Here is a 22364-nt window from a genome sequence, read left to right on the forward strand (position 1 = left end):
TATTATTTTATTTTTATTATCTCAATTCTTGGACTGAACATTTGAAGTTAACTATGAAATGTGACACAGCAAGTATCAGTTTTCCGAGAGTAAATTTTTCAGGGGCGAGTTTTCATCCTTAACCTCTTATTAAGAGTTTTCCTATTAACCAGTGTGTGGCACAGATGAATCATACTCGCAATGGACTATGGTTTAACTCTAAGATTTATGAATCGTGATTATAGCAGAGAAATTATAAATGATGTTCAAAAGTAATTTAGAGATACATCTCAAATACAAGGGTAATAATAAAAACAACCATGTAATGGTCCTGTTTGCGTTGGATTCGGCATTGGGTGTGGAGTTTTGCAGAGTCTTATATGGGATTGGCATTATGATCCAAAAATTGTAGTATATTTAAAGTAGTTTATCGATTGGTTTTTAAATGTCAAAATCAGGCCTGCCTTGTGTAGTCAAATCGGGTTTAGGCTATTCCGACTCTTCCCTCTGTCGGGGGTGTGGAAACTGTGCCCAGTGCTTTTACATACACTGTAATGAATTGCTGTAAAAATTACAGCATTATTTTACAGCAGCTGGCTGTTTTCTAATAATACAGCATATTGCTGAAAACTGCAATGCATTCTGGGGTCGCGCGTCGGTTTGATTCAAAATACAGAATATTGCTGTAAATTTCAAATCTTCAGAGGCATTGTGATCTTCAACGGTCGTGTCGGCGGCGGCAAGAGGAGTGATTCTCAACTCTGTGGTAAGTGACTTATTATTTCAGTTTCTTATTTTTCATGTTGGGTTACTCGTAGACTATGAAGGTAACGTTATATTCGCGGTTCATATTGGTAACTTAACCCCGGATCACACATCCTCCGACCGCGGGGCGCGAGGGAGACTTGCGCGGGGCTTCGGCAGCACGGACGCGGTAGTATTTCACACATTCCTCGGGATCTATGGGCTCCTATGTTAAGAATTACATGCTTTAATGACAAAAGTCGGTATTCACACGAGCTTCGTGTTGATCAGCACACTTCGTCGTGATTATTGTATGGTGTAAATCAAATCAAAATCAAGTCATCTGTTAAAATGGGCGCCGAAATTAAAACGGCGTTGCTAAAACCTTGCGTCAGACTCACAGAGGATGTGTGTCATATAACGTTAGCCTACATTTTGAATGGTGCTGTAATACCAGTTTTGTCGCATGTTTAATATGCCGGTGTAAAAATCCCTTACATTTCAGTACATATATTTTAGCTACAGCCTACTCTGTGTGTGTAATTAGCTTATTGTTTGTATAATGCATTTGTTCATTTTATTTAAAAGAAAGAGTTCCTGCACTCTGAATACTAAAATATAGTTTAAATGTAAAAAGCTGAAAAATAAAAATGGTATAGTAAAAAATAACTTTTGCCACATGTGCTATTGTTTTAGGAGACAATTTGACAAGTGGACACTGGAAGGCCAAGTTTTGTGTAAGGAGAGCATTCAGCCCAGCTTCCTGTCTGGCCTTGCCATACTGTTCACTGCATATTACATATGCAATCAGGAGGAGGCACCTTGGAGTTCATTTAAAGGTAATGATTGAATTCTTAACTACTTCAGTACCTGCATTTTACACATGTATTCAATATCAGAACTTGCCTTTAGATATATTATCTGTTGAGTTAATTAGTCTTAATTACATATTGTCTGTTTCCTGGCCCTTTAGGTGCTTTGTATGTATCAATCCGGAGAGAGGAACAAAGAAGTCGAGAGGAAAATTGCCATCTAAAACGACAGGGCAAATGGTACAGAAGAAACAGGTTGCAGTGAACCCACATGTTGCCACTCTCCCCAGCAAAGTGATGGGTTATCAGTGGAATTTCTGAAATGTAAGTAACACACACACACACACACACACACACACACACACACACACACACACACACACACACACACACACACACACACACACACACACACAAAGATCTATTTTTTCTTTAATTGTAACCTTTTAATATTCTCTACCTGTCTCAAACTGTATCTGTCATCCCTCTATCTGTCTCTGACTATATCATTATGTTTTGTAATATATCTAATATATTGTCCTTTTCAATATTTCTAACCACTCTTTGCATCCTGTGATGGAACACCATCTGGGGCTGAATTATTCTCCATTTTTGATCAGAAGTTTGTTGGACTCACTTGGGGCCTTGTTGTTTGGACATGTTTGTCTGGTAATGAAGTGGTGAAAATTCATCCGTGTCTGTGTTTTTCAGAACCATTTTATTATGATCATGTTGGTCAACTTGTTTTAAATGTAGGTCGTTTGCGTATTTCTTCTTTGTGTGAAGGGCCATGACAGCTAATTTGTTTCAAGTAATTAAAACATATTTAATTTCATGTCCATTTAAAAAAAAATACAAGTTTGTAAATAAAAATTAAATCAAAATATACAAAATACACTGTTTTATTTACTTTTTTTGCAGAGCAAAGATCTTCATCGTGACCAGTGATGGGAATACTAACGGCGTTATTTTTTTCAGCAACGAGTAATCAAACTAATTACTGTTCCCTCCGTTACAACGCCGTTACCGTTACTCTCAATAAAACGCCGTTTTCCGAGAATCTGCTCAACAGTGCGCGAGAGAGACCGTGTGTCCGAGAACGCGCTCGATAGTGCGCTAGAGAGACCGAGTGTGTCCGGAACGCGCTCGACAGTGCCAGCATAAATACTTTATTTATAAATAAATTACACATTTCAACATTAGAATAATCTCTGTAGCATATTGGTATTATATGCAATGTTTTAATTAGTTTATATAACATGGTTATAAAATAAAACTCCAAAATAACCTGCAGGGAACGTTCAAAGAAAACATCTTTGTTTGACCGGTTGTGGACACGTGCGGCAAAAACGACTAGAATTTGGCTAAAATAACCTCTGATGATGACGTTCTCTGTAGGTTATCAAATTAAATTTTAACTATATATACTAGTGTATGTGTAACGCGGTGCGTTGAAGGCAGATAGGAGGCTGGATCCAAACGCAGTTTACACGCTTTATTTAAATAAACACAAACAGAAACTCAGAACGCGGAACAAGAATCTTAACACTGGGAAACCAACACTCACGTTAATCCTGGAACATATAACAACTCACAAAGACAGGGCAGAAACACAGGGCTTAAATAATCAGGGACAAACGAGCTAACAGGATGACAAGGGGGCGTGGGAAAATCAGAAACACCTGGGAAAACTAATGAACAAGACAGGGAACCAAAGAACATGATAGGACACAAACCCACATCGTGACATAACCCCCCCCTTAAGGGCGGCTCCTGAAGCCCAATAAAACAAACAAAAGTCCAGGAGGGCGGTCTTGGGGGAGGGATGGGGGGCCAGGCCCATGCAGGGGAACGGGCCTGGGCCGCAGAGCGTGGGCGGACCAGACTGGGCCGAAGGCCAGGGCGGAGCAGGACGAGGCGAAGGCCAGGGCGGAGCAGGACGAGGCGAAGGCCAGGGCGGAGCAGGACGTGATGGCGGCCATGGAGGTGAAGCCCCTGCAGACGACCATGGCGGCGCAGCCCTCATGGTCTCCTCACCGGACCCTTGGCCCCCCCCAAAAAAATACTTGGGGAAATCCACGGGTTCAGGAAAGCCCTCCCGGAGCTTGAAGGGCGCAGGCAGGGCGAGGCGCAGAGGCGGGGCCGGCAGGGCGAGGCGCAGAGGCGGGGCCGGCAGGGCGAGGCGCAGAGGCGGGGCCGGCAGGGCGAGGCATCTGGGAACGCCCTCCAGAGCCTGGCGAGCAAAACGAGTCCTCCTCCTCCAGCGACGGCGCTTCACTGGGCTTGAAACTTTCACTTGGCTGGATTCACTTGACTTGGAACTTGACTCACTTGACTTGGACCTTGACTCACTTGACTCACTTGACTTGGAACTCGACTCACTTGACTTGGAACTCGACTCACTTGACTTGGAACTCGACTCACTTGACTTGGAACTCGACTCACTTGACTTGGCGGCACTTGACTCACTTGACTCGGCGGCACTTGACTCACTTGACTCGGCGGCACTTGACTCACTTGACTCGGCGGCACTTGACTCACTTGAATCGGCGGCACTTGACTCACTTGAATCGGCGGCACTTGACTCACTTGATTCGGCGGTACTTGACTCGGCAGTTGACTCACTTGACACGGCACTTGACTCACTTGACTCGGGACTTGACTCACTTGACTCGGGACTTGACTCACTTGACTCGGGACTTGACTCACTTGACTCGGTGGCACTTGACTCGGCAGTTGACTCACTTGACTCGGTAGACTCGGTGGCACTTGACTCACTTGGCTCGGCGGCACTTGACTCACTTGGCTCGGCGGCATTTGACTCACTTGGCTCGGCGGTACTTGACTCACTTGGCTCGGCGGCACCTGGCTCGGCGGCACTTGACTCGGCGGCACTTGACTCGGCGGCACTTGACTCACTTGACTCGGCAGCACTTGACTCACTTGGCTCGGCCGGCGGAACCTCCGCGGTCTCCGGATTGGCAAATCAAACAGGACCAGTGCGGAATACGGGCTCGAGTGGGCATACGTGAGTCGCGGGTTTGGTAAGACTGCAGTGAGGAGCTGGCTCGGCCGGATAGGACGGGAACGTGGCTATGGAACAGTCCACGAAGCAAGCCTCAGCAATGTACCGGTCCAGAGTCCAATCGGTAATGTTGCTCGGCATCCATCGAGCAATCCGGTAATCCAGCCCGTTCCGAAACAGGCCTATGAGCTGGATTTCATCGAGCGTTCCAAGATGGCAAATGGAGAGGAAGTCCTTAGCATAGCTTTGGACGGACTGGTTCACTTGAAACATTACCGAGAGATATTCTCTCAGGGCCCGGTTGCTGACGACTATGGGAGAGACTGCTGGAGCAACTGCTGGTTCCATTTTGCGGTGAGTTGTTCTGTAACGCGGTGCGGTGAAGGCAGATAGGAGGCTGGATCCAAACGCAGTTTACACGCTTTATTTAAATAAACACAAACAGAAACTCAGAACACGGAACAAGAATCTTAACACTGGGAAACCAACACTCACGTTAATCCTGGAACATATAACAACTCACAAAGACAGGGCAGAAACACAGGGCTTAAATAATCAGGGACAAACGAGCTAACAGGATAACAAGGGGCCGTGGGAAAATCAGAAACACCTGGGAAAACTAATGAACAAGACAGGGAACCAAAGAACATGACAGGACACAAACCCACATCGTGACAGTACGTGTATGTATTTATTTTTGGTACATTTCTTAAGAAGCATAATTTATTTGTAGACTTATTTGTTGGCCAGTTGTGGTCTGTCACTCTAAAAAGAGAATTGTTTAAAAACAACACACAGCATGTGTTGATGGTATTTTGACACATGTTGTGTATATTTTTAACACACAGTGTGTGTTAAAATGTAACTCTGGATAGAATAGCACTGTGGAGGAGAGTTTGTGTTTATGAAAGTAATTATAGGTATATTTTATATGGTATCCCATAAAAAGCTCTAAAATAAATAAAACAATACATTCAAATAAATAAAATCTTAATTCATAAAAACTTAACGGGTGTTTTTTGGCAGCCAATCACATCATGCCTCTTTTTCAATGTATTTTTCAAATGCTGCTTTCACTTGTTATTAATAACCAATTTATTATAACAAATATTTATTTCTGTCAGACTCTACAGAAGCTCTTATTGAGAATTACCAGGTTTTGTGTTGACGATTCATTGAATGTTTCATTTGAAGTCACCATAATCGTGATTCGTGTCAGCTTTATCTGGCCTCTTGACCTTTGACTCATTAACATTGGGTTCTCTTTTGGCTGTATCTGTGTATGTATTATGCAAATTTGAAACGGCAGAAAGAACCATGAGGAAAATGTCATCAGATGATAATATTATCATCATGTAGATTTTTTAAGCTTAGCAAGATATTAATATCTGAAAGATATTAATATACTGCAATTAGTTTAAAGTTTGTTTTTTAATACTCAGTGCATACATGACCTTACAGTCTATGTTAACTTATCCTATATTTCTTAAAAAAAAATGTTTTCAGAAAGTTTTATGCTGCAGCAGAAACTAGTCAAACACAGACATCAAGAATCAGCGTTTGAATCTCAACAATGGTGACAAACAAAAAGCTTCATGCAGCAATTCATGCTGGGTGCCACTATAGTATATAAAACTCATCCATGACTCCCAGCATACATTGCGGCATTAAGTATTTCGTTTGTCACCATTGTTGAGATTCATACGCTGATTTTTCAGGTCTGTGTTTGAATAGTTTCTGCTGCAGATTAAAAAAATTCAGTTAGGGGTTGAAACATGAATAACTGAATAATGTCCAGTACAGTGAGTCTTTCCAGTCATTGAGCTTGAGACATTGTCTTGTACTTTGTGTGCAAATGCTTTCTGTACTCGACTATTGATTAAACGGTTAATATTTTTGCACGTGGCCCTTTCACTTTATTTTTTTAAATGACACAATCACAATTTGTGTGTTAAAATGACTTACACATTTATTGTGTTAAATTTGACACAACATGTGTTGTCCCTGAGCACAATCACTATATGTGTTAAAACTGACACAACATGTGTCATTTTTAACACATCTCTTTTTATAGTGTAAATTTTTAATTCCACATTAATCCATCAAAACACAAGTAAACACATCTTTGTGTAAAAATAACACATCTTTGTGTTGACCTAGTTGACACAATAGATGTGTTAAAGAAAGGGAAACATAAGTTGTGTCAAATTTGGCACAATATGTGTTGTCCCTGAGCTGATTCAGCACATGTGTTAAAATTTAACACATTATGTGTTTTTTTTAACACATCTGTTCTAAGATTGTGAAATAAATATTAAATGTCCTAAACCATCTATTGTGTTTTGTTGTTCCACTATAGTAATGATAATATTTTAATATTTAAGTTAATAGGTGTCTCTGACATTGTCCCACAGCAACATTAAACTAGTGTAGATTAGTGTAAAATGTTTTATAGGAATAAGATGTTATATTTAGTGTCCATTTCATTCATTTAAAATTTCATATTGGCGGTATCCAAGAAATGAATTATATTTAAACTTTTTTTTTGTTTTTAAAGTAACGCAATAGTTACTTTACCTGGTAATTAGTTACTTTTGTAATGATGTAATTCAAATACTAACGCACTTACTTTTTGTGAGAAGTAACTAGTAACTATAACTAATTACTTTTTTAAAGTAACTTACCCAACACTGATCGTGACCCTCGTGATCTTGACTGAAAGCCTTACATTTACTTTTGCATAGTTATAGATGCCCGGAAATCTAGCCTATTTGAAATGTGTTTGAGCAAGAATCGCATTTCCTGAAATCTGGTCTGAGAGAGACATGCACACTGAAGTGACCTGGTTAAATCTTGTGGTGAAAAATAAAGACCACAGCCAGTGATAAAAAAAAACACACTGAGGTTTGAAACTGTGTGAAAGTGCACTCAAATATCACAGGACAGATCTGAAACCTTCACACTACAGTTGTTTACTGCAATAAAGAAAGGTTGTACCAGACAGGTATTGGGGCCTAAAAAATAATTTCACTGAATACGTTTGAGTTTTCTGATGGCATTAAATATTGTAAAACTGTGTCTGCGTGGCTTTTCTACATTTCACGCAACCACAGTTTTGTGCTAATATACACATCTCTTGTTTTTTTTTTTTAAATGTGTGCTTGGTATTTAATCAAACAAACCTTGACAAAAAAAAAATAAAAAAATAAAATAAAAAGCAGATTTATCAAAGTTTTATCAAACAACAGCAACCAGTTTGTGTTTGAGCTGAGGTACTTGCATCAAGATTTGCAGCGATGCAGCAAACCAAAGTAATTTCCGTTACAGGCGGACGACATATGAGGACAACTGACATATATTTACATAAATCAGTTTAATTTTTAGGCAATATAAAGAGCCTTAACATCTGCCTTGTATGTTATTCTCTATTGAGTGGCATGCCCCCCAGTCTAACCCTCTAAACCTCACTTAGAAAATAAACAGCTAAACATTTGTTTCATATTTTGTAAAAATTCAATGGGCTGACAGCGTGCCTTCAAGCCCGCCCTTCCGAGCTATACTGGAACCAGCCACCGGAGGGCGATCGAGCCTCTGGGTTTATGAGCTGTAGTGGGACCAGCCACCGGAGGGCGATCGAGCCTCTGGGTTTATGAGCTGTAGTGGGACCGATTTTTAAACGGTTTGGTTTGTTATAAATGATGCAGATGTAGATGTAGTTATGACACTGCATACATATGAATAATTATAACATATATGTTCAAGCATTCGGAATTATAGCCACGTTAATAACGTTTGTAAGAAACCAAACCGTTTGTAAATCCGTCAAGATTTCAGCGAGATAAGAGGATTTGTGTGCGTGCTGATCACTCACCTTACATTAAGCCTGCCTGTGACAAGATGGCCGAACGGTGATGCTGGAAGAGACTCCGCCGTAAGACATCTAGCCTTTATTATATGATATCTATGGTGGGACCAGCCACCGGAGGGCAATCGAGCCTCTGAGTTTATGAGCTGTAGTGGGACCACCCACCAGGGGGCGATCGAGACGCTTTGACTTCACTTTTCATGACTTGTGCTGCACGCTTGGTCTGGAATGATGAAATATTTGGCCACACACCAAACCATGTGACCAGGAAGACAAAAGGTGTGTAGTCTCCTCATATCCTGATAGCAATCACTATGTTAAGTGGTCTAAATATACATTTGTATAAATGTATATTGTCTGTGGAAGGTGTAGGATCATAAAATGTTCAATCATTTCATTCGATCCGAATGAAATAATACCATGTGTTCCCTGCCAGTCAACGTGTGTTTGTAGACCTAACTGCACAGCTTGTTCACGCAGACTACATACGTCATCAGCATGAATCAACCAATCATCGAAAAGACAGTAATTACGTGATATTAGTTTGAACTACTACCGTTGCCCTGATAATATACCACCATGTACATTAATTAGGGAGAGTAGCACTATTGAATATGATTGGTATCAAATTTACGAAGCTATCATTCGAAACAGTATATCATCAAATTAAAAATGAAGGAAGACCATGCCTAAGCTGGATATATAGGCAACACACTCTTTTAACACAGACATTAAAGAAGGGATTGATGTTTGCTTCAAGTGATAGGCTAGGTGAGTGCAGTTATATTTGTATTATCTTGCTGTATATGTGTAATTTTGTTTAAATTTTCTGTCTAAAAGTAACCAAAAAGCCATTTAAAGCAGTTAATTAAATAATAATAATAATAATAATCATCATCATCATCCTCAGCAGGGGATCCCCAGACATTAAAATTTAGTGCCTCTTCTATTTTAAAACCCACGAGCCGCCACTGGTGCAGACAGAGCGAGAAAAGCAGGCAAACATATACACTCACCTAAACGATTATTAGGAACACCATACTAACACTGTGTTTGACCCCCTTTCGCCTTCAGAACTGCCTTAATTCTACGTGGCATTGATTCAACAAGGTGCTGAAAGCATTCTTTAGAAATGTTGGCCCATATTGATAGGATAGCATCTTGCAGTTGATGGAGATTTGTGGGATGCACATCCAGGGCACGAAGCTCCCGTTCAACCACATCCCAAAGATGCTCTATTGGGTTGAGATCTGGTGACTGTTGGGGCCATTGTAGTACAGTGAACTCATTGTCATGTTCAAGAAACCAATTTGAAATGATTCGAGCTTTGTGACATGGTGCATTATCCTGCTGGAAGTAGCCATCAAAGGATAGGTACATGGTGGTCATAAAGGGATGGACATGGTCAGAAACAATGCTCAGGTAGGCCGTGGCATTTAAACGATGCCCAATTGGCACTAAGGGGCCTAAAGTGTGCCAAGAAAACACCCTCCACACCATTACACCAGCACCACAGTAGTAAGTATTCTGGACCTTGTGTCAAAATGATTAATGACTTTGACCTTTTGACAGGTTGACCTTCCGGAATGGGGGTCAGGGATTAAACTTTGCCCTTCCTAGCCATCAATCATGTGGTTTTGACAGTTAGTTTGGCCCTATGACCTAACTAGCCCTAAATCATGTAGTTTTGACAGAAGGTTTTTGACCTTTTTAACCTTTTTAGCCCTTGATCATGTGGTTTTGACAGGTGTTTGAAGTTGGTGTCAGGTTCAGTTATATGGGTTTCTGTCTGGTTATATGGTGTCACAGATGCCTTCAGCATCGCGCTCCCTCCCACCCCCACATTCCAGAGCAGCGTATATAAATGGGGTCAGTGTGATGCAACAACGTCACACAAACACATTATAATTTATAGAATATAAAATAATTTAAGTAAGGTTGAAAACACACTGTTCTTTATATTCTATCCTTTATGTAATAATTAAACAAAAGCTGAAAAACATACTGTTCTTTAAAAGTATATAATATAAATTAAACTAAGGTTTAATTAATTTATAGAATATAAACTAAGGTTTAAAAAGTATTTAATGAAATGCTTATTCAATATATCTTACTAAAAAGTATAAATGAAATGGTTATAAAATATCTACTGAAACCAGTTAATTCGGTTTTAGATAAACAAAAAATCTCTCTTAACACATCCATGTCCATACTACGGATGTCCACAATAATGCAATGTATGAAACGGGCCGGTGTCAAGAAAAGTTATATGGTGTCAAGAAGAGTTATATAGGACATGTGTCATAGGCAAGCATCGCACCCAGTCCCACCATCGCATTCCAGAGCGCAGTGAAAGTGAGAAAAAGATATTTTATACAAATGATGTATATTCAAAATTCAGTTATTTCATATACACTCTAAGAAATATCTGTATATTAACAGTTGTATTACTGTATATTTTTACAGAAATTGTAAAACGTTTAGCAAACGTTAACTGTTAAATGTTCGGTCGTGGTTAAGACAGTGTAACGTTATGTTAACGTGTTGATGTGGGAGATCAGTGGTGTCTTTTTGGGGGCTGAACGGGCTCTCTTTTAACGTAATTCTGGGCCATTTTGAGTGAGAGAAAACCCAAATCCAACATTCACGTGCGTTAGTAAGGTTAAATTAACTGTTGATTGCTGCAGGCAGGTCTGCCATATCTGTGTGTGGCTGTTTAAATTAGATTAACGATGAGGGAGGGGGACAGAATCGGCGGTTAGTTGTTGGGGAAAAAAAACGTCCCTGACGGACTACTAATAAGCTAACGTTAGCTTGTCCACTCAGAATGGGCAAGTGTCTGAAGTTTAAAAAGCTACAGATGCTGACGAGACTGAGGGCAGTGGTGCTAAGGTTAGCACAACAAGCGGCTCGGCGTGCATGTCCGTCACAGTGTGGCGAGCGCTAATGGAACAGGGGAGATGGAAGACCTGCTGCAGATTACTGGTCAGTGAACAGTTACAACTGCAACAGAGAGACAGTTGTGTATGAGACGAGGACCGTGTCTGTGTGTCGGCGTTGCGCCACTGTTGTAGTGTAACGTTATGTGAATGGAAACATCAAACTAACGCACGTTAAACTTACATTACCCAGATGGGCCGATCACCGGGACGAAAAAACAAACAAACCGGAGCCCAAATCCTCATCCACTGCTGTCAAGCCAATACTATGTAATACTATATTTCAAGCAGCCTTTAGATTCAAAAACAGAACAGGATGAATAATCACTGAATCAATTGACATTTTATATTACATTACTTAATCTAGCGAAGGTGTAAATAATTGTAACAATTCAAACTGCAGGGATCGGCACCTCCTCATCAAACAGATCCAGGATAATCTACCTGATGGACATCTATGTCCAGCCCCGAACCATCTACCTATGTCGGCACAAAGAGAGCAACGACAACCAACGAAACTGTCCCTGAGGCCTAGGAGTTGCTGTCCGGATCTGAAATTGGTTGTGGTATTGAGGGTTTTGTTGCTACAGTTCAGGGCCGGTTAAACAATTCGGAGATGCTTGCTAACCTTGATTCTTGTTTTTTTTCCATCTCCCCTGTTCACAGCATGTAGATGTTGTGAATTTAATTAATTGTTATGTTTTGCTATTTTCAGATGTGCCATCTCAAACACACGTATTGCAGCATGACATCAATGTGGGTGACAACACGCCGATTAAACACCACCCATATCTTGTCAACCCTGAAAAACGTCAGCGTTTACAAAACCAGGTTGACTATATGCTGTTGCATGGCATTGCGGAACGTAGTACCAGTTCATGGAGTTCACCCTGTCTTCTCGCTATTAAGTCGTATGGATCTGACCGTTTTTGTATAGACTTTAGGAAGGTTAAGAATGCCACTAAGCCTGATTGTCATCGTCTTCCTCGTATGGAGGATTGTGTTGACCGCGTGGGGTCAGCAGCTTTTGTGACAAAGTTGGACCTCCTTAAAGTCTATTGCGGGGTGCCATTAACTCCACGTGCCACAGAAATTAATGCGTTTGTCACTCCTGATGCATTTTACAGTACTCTGGAATGCCTTTTGGAGTACCCAATGCGCCCGCTACCTTTCAGCGATAAGTTAACCGCTTTTTAGGAGGGGGGGTTGGGGGTGCGAGGCGTACTTGGACGACATAGTTGTTCACTCCGCAACATGGGAAGAGCACATCAATCAGCTAAAACAGGTATTCATAGGCTGGCTAAGGCAAACTTAATGGCTAAATGTGAATTTGCTAAAGCGACAGTAGTTTATCTGGGGAAAATTGTGGGTGATGGCAAGGTAAATGCCGGTAAATGGCAAAATTGAGGCTATCATGTAATTTCCAGTTCCTTCTACTCGCCGCGAACTGCAACGGTTCTTGGGAATGGTGGGGTAGTACTGCAGTTTTTGTAAAAACTTTTCTGCTGTAGCTGAAAAAAATTGTAGAGTCCAAAAATTTGGTTTAAGTGGTCACCAGAATGACAGCATGCCTTCGAGTCCCTTAAAATTCTCCTGATGCAGGAACCTGTCCTAGTCGCCCAAGCGTACGGTCGTGCTTTTAAACTGGCTGTTGATGCTAGTGATGCAGGAGCAGTTGCTGTTTTGTTGCAGGATGGGCCCGATGGCATCGAGCATCCGGTGTGAACACGTCACGAGACCTCCAATGATTGTTTGTAGTAATATTGTCATTTCTGTCTTCCTTAGTTTACTATTGCCTGAGCAGGGGAAGTCAGGCTATAAAGCCGAAGGAGGTGGCTCTTGGTCAGCAGCCAGCTTGTTCAACGCCATTTCATCATGTTTACATTTTATTCTTAGTTTGTAACTTTAATTAGGAGCGGGGAGTCTCAGCTTGACTTTATTAGTTAGGTTTTTTTTCTTTTTCCTGTGTTGCTGAGTTCCCAGTCTCTCATTTTCGGTTACTTTAGTGAGTTGTTTGTGTTGCAAAAAATACTTTATTTGGATCATGCTAAAGTTGTCCATCTCTTATGTTATGTGTCCCTTGAATCCTAGACATTTATATTAGGGACCGTAAAAATTTTTTTTTTTTTTTTTTTGTGGTGGGTCCAGTGAAAATTTTTGCAGGGAAAGTAACAATCTGAACCAGAATAACCCTGTAGAAAATCTCCTTCGTGTGGAGCCTTGCACATATCAAGACCTACTTCTTTTGCTATAAAATAAAGTTTTGTTACAAGTTTTGTTATGGGGAAAAAATTTAATAATATTAAAAATAGGAAGTTCACTTGGCCCACCCTACATCTCAAAGCTGGAGCCGGGCCTGGTGTTGTTTAAAGTTCAAAGTAATTGCTCTGAGTTCATGAAGCCTCATGGTGTGAATGCAACATCAAACTGACTAGAACGAACTCTTTGAAATGTATATATGATACTGGAAATAAAGGGTGAAACCGTTAATAATGTAGACAAAGAGAAATCTCATTCAATGTCAGTCATGTGTGCAGTGAAATATAATTTAATTAAGCATTTACAATCTCTGTTGAGAAGTTTAAAACATGGAAAGCTCAAAAAGCAATCATATCAGGATCCTTCATGAATTTCAGAACTAAAATGAAGAAATTGCTCTTGATTCAAGCAGAATCAGCAGAAAATTAAAAAAGACAATAACAATGAGATGTTGATAAAATGAGTAAAGAGTTTAATCAATAATTACATGAAGCAAATAAAAACATTAAGTGAAAGTGAATTAGACAGATCTCTCTCTTTACTGACTTGTGAGAGCCAAAGCGTCTCAAGAGAAGAAGAGAAGAGTCCAGTTTCAAAGATACATGAAAGTATATCTTGCGTTTCCATGGAAGAGTAGCAGTGGAAGAGAAACTACATGTTCTAATGAAAAACAACGAAGAACGAGTTAAATTTTATATCAGAATCATGTCTCTATTAAAAGTGTTAACGCCTCTTCTTCAGCTCCTGAACTTTGCCTCCAAAGGTTTTTACAGGGTGAATTTGCTGGTGCTCTTTCAGTTCATCTCTTTCTATCATCCGTAGTAAAGGACTTCCTGCACTGAAACACACACCGCCATGTCTTTTCTGTTGTAATATTACTAATGAATATTCTCCTTTGTGTGAATCTTCAGGTGTTTCTTCAGGACTGATGCCCAATGAAACGTTTTACCACACTGATCACGGTTAAATGTTCTTTCTTCAGAATGAGAAGATGTGATTTCAGAGAGAAAGCCTGAGCCGCTTCTTCCCTGTGTGAACTCTCATGTGAATCTTCAGACTTGATTTGCATGTGAAGCGTTTTTTACACTGAGGACAGGAGACAGATTTTTTGGCTTCTGTTTTCCCTTTCTTGTTCACGTCCATCAGGTCTAAAAGAAACATTAAATCAAGTGAGATTTCAAATGAGAGACAAACTTGAAATGAAAAGTGAAGATCAAAGTCAAGATCACTGATGAGTTCACTAGTCATTTCAACCCCATCATATCTGGTCAACAACTGCTGTGCACAATTATGATCTACAGGTCCTTCTCAAAAAATTAGCATATTGTGATAAAGTTCATTATTTTCCATAATGTAATGATAAAAATTAAACTTTCATATATTTTAGATTCATTGCACACCAACTGAAATATTTCAGGTCTTTTATTGTTTTAATACTGATGATTTTGGCATACAGCTCATGAAAACCCAAAATTCCTATCTCAAAAAATTAGCATATCATGAAAAGGGTCTCTAAACGAGCTATTAACCTAATCATCTGAATCAACTAATTAACTCTAAACACCTGCAAAAGATTCCTGAGGGTTTTAAAAACTCCCAGCCTGTTTCATTACTCAAAACCGCAATCATGGGTAAGACTGCCGACCTGACTGCTGTCCAGAAGGCCATCATTGACACGCTCAAGCAAGAGGGTAAGACAGAAAGAAATTTCTGAACAAATAGGCTGTTCCCAGAGTGCTGTATCAAGGCACCTCAGTGGGAAGGAAAAAGTGTGGCAAAAAACACTGCACAACGAGAAGAGGGGACCGGACCCTGAGGAAGATTGTGGAGAAGGACCGATTCCAGACCTTGGGGGACCTGCGGAAGCAGTGGACTGAGTCTGGAGTAGAAACATCCAGAGCCACCGTGCACAGGCGTGTGCAGGAAATGGGCTACAGGTGCCGCATTCCCCAGGTCAAGCCACTTTTGAACCAGAAACAGCGGCAGAAGCACCTGACCTGGGCTACAGAGAAGCAGCACTGGACTGTTGCTCAGTGGTCCAAAGTACTTTTTTCGGATGAAAGCAAATTTTGCATGTCATTCGGAAATCAAGGTGCCAGAGTCTGGAGGAAGACTGGGGAGAAGGAAATGCCAAAATGCCTAAAGTCCAGTGTCAAGTACCCACAGTCAGTGATGGTCTGGGGTGCCATGTCAGCTGCTGGTGTTGGTCCACTGTGTTTTATCAAGGGCAGGGTCAATGCAGCTAGCTATCAGGAGATTTTGGAGCACTTCATGCTTCCATCTGATTTCATTTTTCAGCACGACCTGGCACCTGCTCACAGTGCCAAAACCACTGGTAAATGGTTTACTGACCATGGTATTACTGTGCTCAATTGGCCTGCCTACTCTCCTGACCTGAACCCCATAGAAAATCTGTGGGATATTGTGAAGAGAAAGTTGAGAGACGCAAGACCCAACACTCTGGATGAGCTTAAGGCCGCTATCGAAGCATCCTGGGCCTCCATAACACCTCAGCAGTGCCACAGGCTGATTGCCTCCATGCCACGCCACATTGAAGCAGTCATTTCTCCAAAAGGATTCCTGACCAAGTATTGAGTGCATAACTGAACATAATTATTTGAAGGTTGACTTTTTTTGTATTAAAAACACTTCTTTTATTGGTCGGATGAAATATGCAAATTTTTTGAGATAGGAATTTTGGGTTTTCATGAGCTGTATGCCAAAATCATCAGTATTAAAACAATAAAAGACCTGAAATATTTCAGTTGGTGTGAATGAATCTAAAATATATGAAAGTTTAATTTTTATCATTACATTATGGAAAATAATGAACTATCACAATATGCTAATTTTTGGAGAAGGACCTGTATTTTAACATGAAGATGATTTGCGTTATAAATCACTTGTTTGGTCATGAAACTCTAGATGGTGCATGCTTGACATGAAATTGTTTCCAACGCCTTTCTAACATTAACAGAGGAAGAATCTGGAAGCTTCTCGTCTCTGTGTTCTTGATAAGCACCAGAGCAAATACAAAAACATGAACTGCTGTTAGAAAACATGAAAATACTGTTTGACGTTTTATCTTCACCTTAATAAGCAGTGTCAGAAACAAAAGTTGCATAGCGCTGCTATGTATATTGTTTTTTTTCTACTTGTTTTGCCACCTACTGTCAGAGAGTGATTTTGCAGTGCTCTGAACAGACAAATCACATGTCAAAATCAGACAGATTTTTTTATATCACACATTCATTTTGGGTTGAACACGAGTTAATAGAAACCAATCAAACAACAAAATGTCCATTGCTCATCGTGGCTGTTAAAGGGTAACTAAACCCCTGGTCAGAGCCTGACTCCATCCACTGGCAATATTTGAAAAATGCTGGAAAAGTGGGCAGAGCCCAGCGGAGACGGGGGGCGTGCGCCTGAGACACGTCTCTCTGTAGGCAAAGAGGTGTGGTTAGCAATTAAAATTGAAATTACAGTGTAGCCTGTGTTGCCTACTTTGTACAGCTTTCATCAGTCCCTGTAACTTCTGATGTTCCCAGAGCTTTGTCCTGCACAAACGTGGTAGTGCCGTAGCTTCTATTGTTTCAGCTGTCAGACCGCGTTTGTGCAGGACAAATCTCTGGGAACATCAGAAGTTACAGGGACTGATGAAAGCTGTACAGGGACTGATGAAAGCTGTACAAAGTAGGCAACACAGGCCGTAATTTCAATTTTAATTGACAGTAAAACAAAGGCAGAACACCGTACAATCTGATAGGTAGCATTATTTGATAGAACATCAGCACAGTAACTTCATATTGACGCGCGGCTAAACAAAGGCAGAGTACAGTAATTCAATTTGAGCGTTTCAAAACAAAGCCTACCGCTCTTTGACGGTATTACTGGTGTTACGTTGTTCTGCCTTGGTTTCTCTTCAGCTTTTGGAAGTTACTGTTAAAACAACCCATTCATTTCTCGAAAAAACAACGGAATTGACTCAAGATACTTATCCACATAATAAAGGAGATATTGAATGTGCCAAAAATATCAATAACTAATTTTCGACCAATACGAAGTTATAGTCTTTTGCCTTTATATGGTAGTGTACACACCAAGCACTTTACAATCACATCAGGTGTCGGCCTCATTCAAAACCTGGATGATTCAACAGCAGCCACAGTGAAACAGCGCCAACTATAGGTGGAGAGGAGAGATTTGACTGACTAACATACACAGAAGAGATTTTGTTTCTCAGCACATAAAGATGAACTACTAACCGTGATCTCAGACTGTGGTGATGTGGTTTCTGCACTGTATGGATCTTCATGTGTATCTTCAGGTGACTTTTAATAGAGAAACTCTTCCCACACTGATCACACGTGTTTGGCTTCTCTCTGCTGTGGATCCTCTCATGTGTTTTCAGATGTGATGACTGACTGAATCTCTTGTCACAGTGTGAACACTTGTAAGGTTTTTTTCCAGTGTGGATCCTCTCATGTGTTTTTTGATATGATGACTGACTGAATCTCTTGTCACAATGTGAACACTTGTAAGGTTTTTCTCCAGTGTGGATCCTCTCATGTGATGTCAGATATGATGAATCACTGAATTTCTTGTCACAGTGTGAACACTTGTAAGGTTTTTCTCCAGTGTGGATCCTCTCATGTGTTTTCAGATATGATGACTGACTGAATCTCTTGTCACAGTGTGAACACTTGTAAGGTTTTTCTCCGCTGTGGATCTTCTCATGTGATTTCAGATGTATTGACTGACTGAATCTCTTGTCACAGTGTGAACACTTGTAAGGTTTTTCTCCGCTGTGGACCCTCTCATGTGTTTTCAGATGTGTTGACTGACTGAATCTCTTGTCACAGTGTGAACACTTGTAAGGTTTTTCTCCAGTGTGAATTCTCTGGTGCAGTTTTAAACATTTCGCTGTCATAAAAGTCTTCTCACACTCAAAGCACATGTACTCTCTCACACCAGTATGTATTTTCTGATGTGTATGTAAAGATTGCTGATGTGAAAAACTCTTTCCACATACAGAACATGAATATGGCTTCTCCTTCGTATGAACTGTCAGGTGTTCCTTCAGGTGTGATGCCCTGATAAATGCTTTACCGCACTGATCACATGTGAACGGCTTCTCTCCAGTGTGAACTCTCATGTGACTTTTAAGGTGTGTTGATCGGCCGAATATCTTCCCACATTGATGGCATGAGTGTGGCTTCTCTCCAGTGTGAACTCTCATGTGAATATCAAGACTTTGTTTGATTGTGAAACTCTTCCCACATTGATCACATGTAAATGGCTTTACTCCCGTGTGAACTCTCATGTGAATCTCCCGATTATGTTTATATCTGAAACTCTTTCCACACTGATCACACGTGTGCGGCTTCTCTCCGCTGTGGATCCTCTCATGTGTTTTCAGATTTGATGACTGACTGAATCTCTTGACACAGTGTGAACACTTGTAAGGGTTTTCTCCGGTGTGGATCCTCTCATGTGTTTTCAGATGTGATGACTGACTGAATCTCTTGTCACAGTGTGAACACTTGTAAGGTTTTTCTCCGCTGTGGATCTTCTCATGTGATTTCAGATGTGATGACTGACTGAATCTCTTGTCACAGTGTGAACACTTGTAAGGTTTTTCTCCAGTGTGGATCCTCTGGTGCAGTTCTAAACATTTCGCTGTCATAAAAGTCTTCTCACACTCAAAGCACATGTACTCTCTCACACCAGTATGAGTTTTCTGATGTGCAAGCAAAGATAACAGCAGTGAAAATTTCTTTCCACACACAGAACATGAATGTGGCTTCTCCTTCATATGAACAGTCAGGTGTCTCTTCAGGTATGATGACCTAAGAAATGTTTTTCCACACTGATCACATGTGAACGGCTTCTCTCCAGTGTGAACTCTCATGTGACGCTCAAGACTTTGTTTGGCTGTGAATCTCTTTCCACACTGATCACATGAGAACGGCTTCTCTCCAGTGTGGATTCTCATGTGAATCTCAAGACTATGTTTGGTTGTGAAACTCGTTCCACACTGAGTACAGGTGAAAGATTTACTGGCTCTTCTTTTCTTTAAAAATGTCTTTTTAGTCTTTGAGCGACTCAAATGTTTGTCTCCAGGTTTGACATGATGTTCCTCCTCCACTTCACTCAGTTCTTCACTCTCCTCCTCCACTTCACTCAGTTCTTCACTCTCCTCCACTTCACTCAGTTCTTCATTCTCCTCCTTCACTTCACTCTCCTCCTCCTCCACTTCACTCAGTTCTTCACTCTCCTCCTCCACTTCACTCAGTTCTTCACTCTCCTCCACTTCACTCAGTTCTTCATTCTCCTCCTTCACTTCACTCTCCTCCTCCTCCACTTCACTCAGTTCTTCACTCTCCTCCTCCACTTCACTCAGTTCTTCACTCTCCTCGTCCACTTCACTCAGTTCTTCACTCTCCTCCTCCACTTCACTCATTTTTTCACTCTCGCCACTCTCTTCCATCAGGTCTGAAATGAAAAAAAAAAAAGTTTAATTGCATCAGTACATGCGTCACATTTGGCCGTCTGTGATTCCCTGTGAAAGGAAGGATACATAAAAGGATCCTTAGCGGCCTATCCTACCCCATAAGTCATTGCGCGCCGGTGACAACAGCATTTTTATTTAAAAAAAATGACAGCCGAGAGTTAGGTGGTGGACGGCAAATTCACATTTAAATGCAAGTATTATGTTTTCATTTACTCAAATAACTAGTGAAACCAGAGTTAAAAGCCACAAGTTTTTCTTTCTTATAAACTTCATCTTCTCCATCACCATTGTGTGGCTTCATTTCTCAGGTTGTTTGAGGCAAAATCTGTTCAAAATCTGCAATTGCAGTTATTATCAACTTTACGTGAGTTGTGCTTCGACACGGCACAGCGCGGATGAACACAATATATTGAGGAGAATGTGCGTCTGTCAATCACTGCTCCAGGTGTGGATACTGGCATTCAGAATCACAGATTCTACTTTTTGGAAGTATGACCAACATAATAATTTTTACCAGAAAATGTCATCTGAACAAGTAAGTAACATCCACTTTTGTTCTGACCAACTAAGGGGGAAAAAAACATTGCAGAAAATCGCGCTGATTAAATCTAACAATCGCTTATATCACGTCAAACCGTGCAAATTATACTTTGTTCTCAAATTGTTAATGTGTAGAGATATGACGTAATGACGCAAAGACATGCTTGTACTTCCCGCCGAAATCCACCAGTACCACTGAAATTAAAAACATTATTACAAGCTTACCATTTTGAATCGAGCTAAGGTAAGCAGAGAGTTTTGAACTAGGGATGCTAACCGATGACCGTTTGACCGATGGTTGACCGTCTCAACGTTAACCGATCAAAGTTGTCTGTAGTCGGTTAAAAAAAAAAAAAGTGATCTCTAAATTAGGCTATTATAGACAGTGGACTAAACGCTACTACAGTTAGCCATCTCATTCCAAGATATTTTTGTGTGAAGTGAACAAATCCCTCACACTCAATTTTTCATAACTCGCCTGTTTGTAATAAACCAATAAAAACATTTGGCGCGAGGTCACAGCGTTTGGGTTCCCGCGCTCACAAGATTTGCGAAAAGTAAAGGCTACAGGCTAAAACACTGGAGGTTAGAGCCAGGGCAGACGACAGGATGAAGCGTGCAAAGAAACGTAGTGTGTGGGACCATTTCACCAAAAAGAATGACACAGTAAGTTGCAACTTGTGTGATACAGTGCTTAAATACAGTAGTAATACATTACATCTACATTTCAGTGGTAACAGATAAGGTGATGATGATGATCATCATCTTTCTTTATTATTGTTAGCACTAACGTTACCTCAAACTAAAGCGGAGTCTCTTCGGAGCTGTCATTTTCTTAAATGAGCCGCTGCAATGTTTCAAATGAGCTTCCAATGCTAGACTAACGCCTTTATTTTCAACGCTCGAAATGGCTGTTATTTCAAATAGTGTGGCATATTTCAAACTAATCGGTTAACCGGTTTCAACTGGCTATTGAGGCTCTGTGGTCGGTCAAGAAAATTTTTAGTTTTCGCCATCCCTATTTTGAACACTGGCTGGTTATGTACTTGCTAAAAAAAAATTAAAAATTTTAACCTAAAAAAGTTGCGGACTGCAGCTTTAAATAAATAAGTTAAATTAAATTTTATTTTAATATTTGCACTAGTCTGTCTCACTTGTGTATTATAAGAAATATCACTCACCCTATAAAGCACAAATATTTCAAACAATTGAATCAAAGCATTTTGTTGCTGGGCGTTTGTCAGTTTCTCTCTTTTTTTGAGCCATGCACTGTTCATATTTGGTAATGTGATTGTGCTCCAAGTGTTGAAACAGATTGGTGGTATTAGCTGTGTTCGCTATAACAGTTTTTCTGCAGGGTTTGCATTTGACTTTGCATTTGTCGGTGCATGGGCGTCAGTTTGGTTTGAAATGTGCTGGGGACAGAGATGCATTCGGAAGTGCATTTTCAGAAGTGCTGGGTAAAATGACGCAATATACGTAAATATACGGTTAGTAAAAAATATACTAATGTCATAGAACGGATGTACCTAATACAAATAAATAAAACATATCCAGATAACTAGCAGAGCATTCATTTAGTTAGCTATTAAATAAGAGATCTAGCGCTTAAATCTGTTGTTTTTCAGATCCAGCTGAGCGCTCGTTGCCGCTGCTATCAGTGTCATGGATACAGTGTTCTCTTGTG

The 22364-nt window shown here is 40.5% G+C and overlaps 1 protein-coding gene across 3 annotated transcripts in view; it reads right to left on the reverse strand.

The window, feature by feature from the left end:
* LOC143711087 (uncharacterized) overlaps window positions 1–22364 on the reverse strand; it is a 307737-nt gene that overhangs the window by 279134 nt on the left and 6239 nt on the right. Inside the window, exons 2-4 of one of the 3 annotated variants that reach the window (XM_077202393.1) lie at window positions 17889–20118; window positions 17724–17805; window positions 14073–14771 (exon numbers count right to left, since the gene is read on the reverse strand). In XM_077202393.1, the coding sequence (XP_077058508.1) occupies window positions 17760–17805; window positions 17889–20113 (2271 nt within the window). In that variant the 5' untranslated portion in view covers window positions 20114–20118 and the 3' untranslated portion in view covers window positions 14073–14771; window positions 17724–17759. Of the gene's footprint in view, window positions 1–14072; window positions 14772–17723; window positions 17806–17888; window positions 20119–22364 lie in introns of those variants that run through there. The other 2 variants (XM_077202390.1, XM_077202391.1) reach the window with 2 other exon arrangements.

The sequence above is a fragment of the Siphateles boraxobius genome, unplaced genomic scaffold (genome assembly GCF_051911475.1).
Source record: "Siphateles boraxobius isolate OS27281-9 unplaced genomic scaffold, OSU_SipBor_1 49, whole genome shotgun sequence".
Lineage (NCBI taxonomy): Eukaryota > Metazoa > Chordata > Actinopteri > Cypriniformes > Leuciscidae > Siphateles > Siphateles boraxobius.